Below are 9,801 nucleotides of genomic sequence, written 5' to 3' on the forward strand. Positions count from 1 at the left end.
CAAAGTCGATCATCGAACTGTGGCCTAGGGTGTCCTGGTGCCAAGTGCACATATGGACAGCCTTATGCCTGATCATGGTGTCGTTATGGACAATCCATGACGAGCACAGAAGTCCAACAACAGAACACCACTTGAGTTCAGATCTGGCAGACCGTTTCTCCTAACCACGCCCCTGTAGGTCTCACTGTCATCACTCCTCTTAAAACATTGAATGAAGCACTTAAGCAACCATTTATTTTAAGTACATTCGCAATGTCATGGTACAAAACCTGGATCATAGCTATGAAACCAGGGCTTAAACCAAAAGCAGTCAAAGTTTGCCACAAATATTGGTGTTCAACCTGGTTAAAACCTTTTTCTTGATCTATAGAAATCAAACCAATATCTATGCTCAGTGAGCTGGAGATTTCCAAAACATCTCTGATTAAAGTGACATTCTCACTTTTCAGCCTGCCAGGCACACAATAGGTTTGGTCTCCATGAATGACTGAAGACATCACTTCTCTAAGTCTGGTAGCCAGGACTTTGGAAAAGATCTTGTAGTCCGTGCAGAGCAAAGAGACTGGTCACCAGTTCCTTAGATCCTGTAGATCTCCTTTCATTGGAAGCAGAGTAACGACTGCTTGTCTGCAGCTCAGAGGCAGCCAATCTCTCTGCAGGCTATCTGTGATCACCTCCAACAAGTCCTTGCCAATCACAGACCAGAAGGACTTGTAGAAATCAACAGGAAGACCGTCCATGCCAGGGGATCTACCACTCTTTAGGTTCATCAAGGCAGTATGCAGTTCATGCAGCGTAAGCTGAGCCCCCAGTTTTCGATTGAGTCTCTGGCTGAAGGTGCTCCTGTATCCGGCCAGCACGTCATGGAGTGGACGAGACTTGTTGTCCAAGATGGCCTGCATCTTGGACAGGATCCTTCTTTCTGACACCACTGTCAGAGACTCCAGCTCCACTCCAATGACGTTACTGGACAACGTCTGTTGGTGTCCTCCACCTTCAGCCTGCATACAGGGTAGCACTGGCAACCACAGAGTCATAAAACACCCTTTTATATGCATCATAATTATTTTTTATTTGCCTGTTTTTCAGGACAAGAGTACTTTCCTTCTGGTTTTGGATGCGAAGACATTCAAGGAGCTGGGAAGGGCTGTGGTGCCAGTCAACATCCCATATGGCTTCCATGGAACATTCAGTAGCACAGCCTAGACTTGCCTTCTTTAATGTTCTTGTCTAATTATACATTACAAATGACTTCGCTATACATTTAATGATAGACTGAAACCCTTCATGGCTCTCTGTTTATATGTTGCATGCTGATGTTTTGCTTATATTACAAAAAAAGGCTTAAGAATGTTGATACTATGAAAGCTTTAAGCACAATGTACCCTGTATTAGTGTGAGAGTGTGTTTATGCTATTGTGCAGCAGGGAATGTGTAATGAAAAGATTACTTAAATAAAATATACTGCTTCCGTAAACCCTGCAATAGCAGAATAAATGATAAATGATGGCAGTACATTTCTAAATACATGAAGCATAAGGAAAAACTTGTGCTTATGTGTTAAGTGCTTTGATTCACTCATGTTTGACTGAAAAAAGAAAAAACAGGAAGTGATCATTTGAATAAAATGTTTCGAAGATCACTCACACCATTTTTTCCCTGTAGCTTTAAAAATTACTTTGGTAATTTGAAAGGAAATACTGTCACCCCGCAATGCTTTTCATAAGTCACAGGAATGTTTTCTTCTTTGTTTGTGCTTCCCTTTTAAGTGTCTGTAGAGAACAAAATGTGTCACTCTTTATAGTGTAACTGCAGCTGGAATAAGTATAGACATTTTTAATTCATTTAACATTTTATTTCAGCAGAAAGATAAAATAATTTTGTAAATGAATTCTATCATTTATTTACAAAGAGGAAAAATATGTTTCTATATTTCTATATTCTAAGTATAGATTCAATAAAAACGTAGGTCTTTTAACACATTTCCTCCTGAACTGCAGACAGGTCACATTTAGTACACAAACAGGGTGACCAGAGAAATAAAACAAACACACCTGCCTCATCTCCCACTTAACTTGTCAAACAGCAGATTTAACTCTGCAGTTTATTAGAAATTAGAGCCAAAGTTTGCCTCAGGTTGCACTTCTTCTCTTTCAGGTAGGACTCCAGGTTTCGAGCTTCTGTCAGAATGCCCTCCAGTTCCTTCATCTGTGTCGTGTCTGCTGCTGCTCTCTCACTGGAACAAACCAGACTGACTGTAAAAATATAATCATACTCTTAAATCAGCAAAAAAGTTACACATCCTGACGTTGTGTAACTTCTTCGGTATTCATCCCACGTTTTGAAAACAATCAGTTGTTTAAACAATCAGTTTAAACAAACCTTAACGACTGGTGATTACACACTAAACACCTGGACCCGCTGAAAGATCACAGACTACTGGATCCTTTCAGAACAACGAAAGCTGACAGAGAGCATCAAACTCAAACAGTTTTAAGGGCAACACCTTGAAGGAACACACACTAATAAGTGGAGGTAATAGAATATATTAGAAAGTAAACTTAGATCATCCTGACTGTATATGATATTATTTGATGGGGTTAGGAATGACTCAACATTGACTTTAAACACGTAATCTCTTTTTTTCCACAGCGTGAAATCCAGTGCAGTCATGCGTTTATGTTACGTAGACACAAACTGAGTTTTTATTATTTTTAAGTTGCCATAAAAAAACTGCTAGGACCCTTGCCAGGTCCTAGCAGTCCGTCAACAGTTGGGCTGATGATCGGTTTAGACTACCTGACTGCAGGTGTTTGACTGTGATAGAGATTGGGTCGGTTTCCCTCACACATTCACACTCTTCACTCCATCTCATTTGGTGCTGACTCACCTGGCAGATTAACCACAACCAGAGACAGATGCAGACTGTCACTGATGGGAATTGGGGGTAAAATCATGTAGAGCACATCCAGCTTTATTGTTACTGGACTACATCAGTAAAGCATTTGAGATGAAGATCTGTCATGATCTTCACTGACAGCCAGATGGATAATCTAGCTCAGCATAGGCAAAATGTTTTGGGTTCTTTTATCCCAACCCCTAAGGAAGAAGTTAGTGCTTTCAACTATAGCAAAGAGCTGCAAGAGGTGTTGCTGGTGCGGGTAGTCTCTTCTGCTAAATTCAGAGACAGAAAGCCTTTTGTCTTTGCCATGACAGCGGAATGAGTGTATGTATGGCTGAAAAATTTTCATGCAGTCTAGATTTATAAGCAGATCCAGGCTTTTTAAGGTTATGATTCACTCTTAAACTTTTAATCAGCTGATGTAAGGGTGATCGATATTTCCAAAAAATATCACAATATTTTTTTTAAAACTTCCATGACAACATCACAGACAATATTCCACATTTTCAGATTTTTCATTTGTTTTTATGATTTGGTCAAACAAATATGTAACTTCAAAACAGTTGCTTTTTTAGTTTAATTTATAAACTGACATTAGAATAAGAAATATTTTCATAAATAAAATCACATAATATGTTTAGTGCATCAAAGAAAATATAAAATAGATCAAATATAAATGTAAACTAATTATAGCCAACAAAAAGCAGTTTGAAATCAGTTACCAAGTGTAACAAAAAAAAAAACACAAATAAAACAAACTTGTAGTTCTACTGAACATTAGTTTTAGAAGATGTTAAAAAGTATTTCCCCCTCATGTTTTTTAAAGAACGCCTACATTATGTGCAAAGCTAAGAATTTTATTTTAATATGAAAAATAATCTTACTTTTAAAAATGCTCAACACCAAAATACATGTTACATAAAAAACTCTGCAGATAGTAAATGCTTGTGCTCACATTCTAATGATCTGGAACTCATTTTAACTGCTTAACTGAGGTCGGGCTTAACTGAACCCGACCTCAGTTAAGCCCGGTATATATATATACATACATCAAATATATCAATATCATTTGATATTGTTATATTAATTTTTTTATTATTGTAGGCAAGATTATGTAGCACACCCCTAAGCGGATGAACAATCTCAGTTAAAATGCCGTTTTGAGTCATTTGTCTACTATTCTATTTGCACTGTCTTTTCTAGTTTGTTTTTTTTTTGCATTTGAAGCTCATTGGTTATGATTTCCAGAATGCAGTTTGAATATTTGCAATTTCTTCACTGGCATTGATATTTTTTTGCAGAATTGTATCTGACAGTTAAAATTGTGCCAGTGCTTGTGGTCACAAACTGTGTTAAGAAAGTGTGATGTAAACTATACCTTTGGGGTGGTTAAATGTAACACTCTGTGGTCTCTTATGCGGTCATAGGTAGTTGCATAGCTAATTACCAGACATCAAAAAATAAGCTATTACAACCCTCAAGCTCCAAGCCAGAGTAGCATGATCAAAAACTGGAATAACTTCAGGATTACCGTAAAAGGTCAGTAAAGTTTGTGAGCAGCATGCTGATCTCTCTTCCTGCACCTGGAGCAAGAAACAAAATGTCACATAATAGTAGTAAAAAGGAACTATTATATGTTTTATATATGTTTTTCAGCATCTGTAAGTGATCTAAGGTTAGTCTAGACTGGGGCATCCTTACACACATTAAAAGTAGCTCACTACTTGTGAGAAAGGCATACTTGCAGCCGTGGCATCAAATGAACCGGCTGACTTCAGAGTAGATGCTTCAGAATGAGCTTTTTTCTTCTTTGGTGGAGATTTGTCCCGATATGAACGTGGACAATCCATCTGCAGCAAGGAGAAAAGATGAATTCTTAAAGCTTGTCATGGCAGTTTTGTTCCTCTTAATCTGTCACTGTATCATCTGTCAAACATCTGAACGCACGTTAAAAACAGATTTCTCAAAATGGAATATCCAAGGTAAAGTGATGCATGGTTTTGAAAATGTTTTACAAAAATAGTAAATGTGTGCATTGTATTCACATACAACAGACCCTTTTAATCGAATACCTCGAAATAAAATTCTCTCTCCCCCCCTCACCACTGCACACCATTTTCTACCTCGTTACATGCCTTGTTTAAAGTGAGCGACACCAGAGTATCTTGACCTATGCATGTAACCCCTAAGGCAGGGGTGCCCAAACTTTTTGAGACCAAGATCTACTTTTTCTTTCACCAGCCGGCAGAGACACAAGACACAAAGTTATAAAAATTGTAAATGAAACTCTATTGACTAATTTTATATGCAAATACACATCAGTAACAGCACACATATTAAAGTGGTATAAAATTTAACGCAGTTTTGTCCTCATAGAGATTCTGATACTAGAAGGAGATTACTAGTTTCTCGTAGCAGAAGCTTGTTGCAAACTTTAGGCCAGCAGGCGTAAATCAGTTATGGTAGATCTGAAATTTAGTTTTATAATTTAAATGTGAGAGACGGCAGACTAATAGGAGGAATCAAAGAGAACTGTTAAGATAAAAGCACATCTTCTAAAGTTGGGATATTTTTCCTCCAACAGGTAAAGAAAGTGTCACCTCAAGCCAGATGTTGGACTGGATTTTATTTCAGTGTCAATTGTGAATGTTAGCTCCTCATTTTCAGCAGTGGAGCTATGCAGGTTGAAAAAGCTTCTCATTTTGGAGAAAGTCTCATAAACATCAACATGTAGTCAGTAAAGCTCCTCTCAAACTCTGGGCTCAAGGCAAGATTTTAATATTGGACAAGTAGTTTAATTTCACATAATTGTTGTGGGAGGAGCCATTTATTTGCTAAATACTTCATTAAATGTCCTATTTGATGTTTGTTGTGAATGACACTCGCAAACAAGGTAATTAGACCAATTTTGTCGTTTATTGAACACTAAAATTACAGCGGCTATAATGCGCCATAACAACGGTAAACAAAGGTAAAATAACCCGAACAAGTAAGCAACTCAAAACCACTCCTATTTTTTTACTTAGTCTGTACTTAGAGATTATGTTAAAAACATAACATTCAGTCCTCTACGATATTTTGTTTTCAGTCTTTCTGTTTATTTTGCGATTATCTATAAGCGCTCGCCTGAACACAGCAGTGGTTGATTAGCTATTTTAAACTCCTGCTCTGCTAGTGATGTCAGAAATTCGGTCTGTGGATCGCCTTTTTTTAACTGAACCGAAACGCACAGAATTGCGCAACACATTGTTGGAATAATAATTACTGTGATTATTAGTTTTGTTGGGTCATTAATTTGAACATGTTTTGTTGAGTTCTTCTTTTTTATCTTTAATAAATTTACAAACGTTTTGGATCTTAGTGAATATTTTGATAAGTGTGTCAGGAGAGGACCTGCTGGTCTCAGCCTCCTGGCAGCATTCAGCTTGTCTCTTACTGCAGAAATCAACTCAAAACATACCAGAGATCGACCGGTCGATCGTGATCGACATATTGAGCACCCCTGCTCTAAAGCATTCAAATGCTGCATAATGCTCAAGTGAATGCTGGTAAATTGCAAGCCGCACCTCTTTGGTTATGCTATTCAATCTGCATCCACTGAAAATACACCCTTGCAAGGTACAGTGTTTATCACAGAGCTAGAGTTGATTCAAGTGGCCTAAATATAAAGATCCCTGCCACATATTTTTTAGACACAAATTTTCTTTTGAAAACCTTGTATCCTTTTCTTATAATTTCAAAAGGTTCTCCGTACTGATTTGTCACATAAAGTGTCAATAAACTTCGTAGTTGTAACAAAATTGCCAAGATATAAAAACTTGCATGAATATACTTATTTTATCCATCCATTGTCTATACCCGCTTGTCCCTGTATGAAATATACTCTTTCATGAAAAACTATCTGCCATGTAGAGACAACTTATTAATAGGGCTGAAACTAATGATTATTTTAGAAATTGATTATTCTATCAATTATTAACAATGAGTAATCACTTATTCAGACAAAGAAATTGGCACATTCTCCAACTGAACCACTTAAATAAGTGGTTAAATTGACTGATGCCTCCCATCCCTCCTCCCCTTACCCTTTTTTTATTACCCCCTCTCCTTTCTTTTCTGTCTTTATTTTCCTTTTTTATTTTATTATCTTTATACTTGGTCTGTACATATTTTGTCCTGTTCAGTTATGTAAAAAAAAAACAAAAAAACTCTTAGGTGAATTATATGCCTTTTTCCAGCTGTTCACTCAGTAATTCTTTTGTATTTGTGTCTCCTTTTTTGTATGTCATGGAAAGGGTGACATAAGTAGCAATTTTGTGACATAAATAGTTAGAATTCCTGTTGTAATGTCCCCTTTCCTCCTAATAAAAAAATATAAAAAAATACTTATTTAATATTTATCATTCCAAAAAATATTCAAATTTATTAGAATATTAGAAATATATTTTAAAAATGCTATTAACCAAATAATTCAATTCATTTTATATAAGAAAACATTTTATTGCCTTAAATGCAATGCGTTAGTGAACACTTATTTCTAACATCAACATGTGAAAGCTCAGCCTTTTCTGCTTGACTTAGGATCAAACACAGTGTAGAGCTAAGGTTCTTTGGATTAACCAATTAATAACTGGATGACAAAATATGGTTAATAGAACATTTATTTTGAGGAATTTTAATGGGGTGAAGCTAAAACTATGCCAATGGAAGAGTTCTGGATAGAACAGATTTGTAAACAAAGAAAGGTAAAGTGTATATAACTTTTGTACAGTTTACGCTTAATTAGTACTGTGGGTGTGTTCTTTATTCAGCAAATGGCCTGTTTTTGAGTGTCCAATTAACAAATAATTGATTACTAAATTAGTTGATGATGATTTAAATAGTCATTTAATGACAATCTGACCGTTTCAGTTCTATTTGTTACAAACATTTCTTATTGTGTAAAACTTTTGAAGATTAACACTGAAGGCGTGACAAATCTGTGGAACGCAGTTAAGTGTAACACTGTCACACAAACTAGCCTGTCTTAGGAAAATATTAATATAAAAATCATTTTATAAAAGAAAAAAAAACTATTTTATTGCCGTAATGCTGTAAATATTTCATTTCAGGAAATAGGTTAGTCTAAAATGTATGTCTTCTCAAGATAAGTAACATGGAAATTGGCTTCTTATTTTGATATATTGAGTACATGGTTGTGAGAAGATTCCTGCAGATAAGTAAACAGTTGGATGTGTGCATGAAGTGATATCCGATGTTCTAACCTCTTGGGAAGTTGTTTGGATTGTCCCTTTGTTGCTGCTCAGCGTCTGTTTGGCTACTGCTGGTGGCATCAGTTTTCCTGCCATTGTTGCCATGTCTTTCATTACACTGTAGACAAGACATTTAGCAAGTCAGTGGCTATTCCTAACACTTCTATTACAAGTGATAGGTCACGTTTGCATGAGTTCAATGCAGCTAAACACAAACGTTGTAAGGTTCAGTATAAAAAGCGCTAAATAAATGTATCTAGCACAGTTTCACTGAGCAATCGTGGAATATTAGTGGTTTTGCTGATAGATTGTGTTTAAGGATAAATGTCAAATATTATTTACATCCACTTTTACAGCTTAAATCTGTAACAATTATTGTACCTCCATAAATATTACTGTACGTGTTAAAATATTATCTTATCTGTATGAGGACAACCAGAAGCTGCTTATTACACTTTTCAAAATCTATAAAGTTGATTTGTATTAAACGACTTCATACTCACGCTTGTAATTTATCAGCAATTCTATTTTTTATTTCGCGACCTTTATTGCTAAGTATAAGCTAACAATATCCTGAGGAGGAAAAATATTAGCAAAACAAGCTAGTCGCTAGCCTGTTGCTAATAAACTGCATAAAAAATGTAACAACGATTGTTTACAGGTGACTACTCACAAGCTCACTCACAAATGCAAAGGGTCTGTTTAAGACTTAAATATATTCATATATTATTGCGTTTTCATCCGCAGCCGAACTAGACGTTATTTTCTAATTCATTTTAGAGGGGCGCAAAACAACAGCGCGTGTCAACCGTGATGGATTCAAGAAAACGTCGGGCCAAAGAACTGCGCAACTTTTCTGTGGCTTTTGAAATTTAACCCATTAATGCCTGAATTCATATGCAATTGTATGGGCGGGCATTGGGGAGCATTGCTCGCCCACAGAGTCAATCGTTCTCCTTTTTTACCTCAGAGTGACCAACTTTCTATTATTTCTGTCTCGATTTGATACAGTAGAGGTTCCAGCACTTCCCGTATCTGTGTCCTTTGTTTCCCGCATTTTTTTTCAGTCATTACAGCTGCTTAATCCATTGTTAACATGTCATAGGGGAGAGCTGCTGCTACTGTGCAGAGCGGCACGCCGGTGTGTGTCAGAATCATGGCAGCAAACTAGCCAAAGGAAAAGAACTTTGCACAGTTTTATTCCTAAAATTAACCCGAGTGAGTTAAATAATGCTGTTGTAATGTTAGCTAAATGATGACTAGCTAATGCCAATATATCACGTTAAGCTTGTTAACAAGAATAGGCTACTAGTATTGTTGTCATCTATGTTCAAAAGTGGGTAGTACTGGTCATGAGCAACTGGTTGAGCAACTTTTTTGACAAAATAAAGGCTACTTATAAATAATTGTGTATGTTTTCCCCATGAAGAGACTTCAGATGTACCTTTTTAAGTGGGGTAGTCTGAGCACTCCAACACTACCGTTGGACTGTTGTTTGTGGACACTGTGATTTCCTGTGAATTATTTGTTTATTTCACATTCGTTCGGTTATTAGTTTCGTTTCATGGAAACCCAAGCTCTCAAGAACAGTCTTTGTGAACGTGAGTTGTAGATGTTTCTCACATTCCCACAGCTCTTGAACGCAGC

At 36.5% G+C, this 9,801-nt stretch overlaps 1 protein-coding gene across 1 annotated transcript in view; it reads left to right on the top strand.

Annotated features, from left to right (window-relative positions):
* bco2b (beta-carotene oxygenase 2b) overlaps window positions 1–1,504 on the top strand; it is a 13,999-nt gene extending 12,495 nt beyond the window's left edge. The window contains 1 exon segment of the mRNA XM_032590822.1: window positions 1,090–1,504. Coding sequence (XP_032446713.1) covers window positions 1,090–1,206 — 117 coding nt within the window. The 3' untranslated portion in view covers window positions 1,207–1,504.
* The last annotated feature ends 8,297 nt before the right edge of the window (window positions 1,505–9,801 follow it).

This window comes from Xiphophorus hellerii, chromosome 18 (assembly GCF_003331165.1).
Source record: "Xiphophorus hellerii strain 12219 chromosome 18, Xiphophorus_hellerii-4.1, whole genome shotgun sequence".
Taxonomy (NCBI): domain Eukaryota; kingdom Metazoa; phylum Chordata; class Actinopteri; order Cyprinodontiformes; family Poeciliidae; genus Xiphophorus; species Xiphophorus hellerii.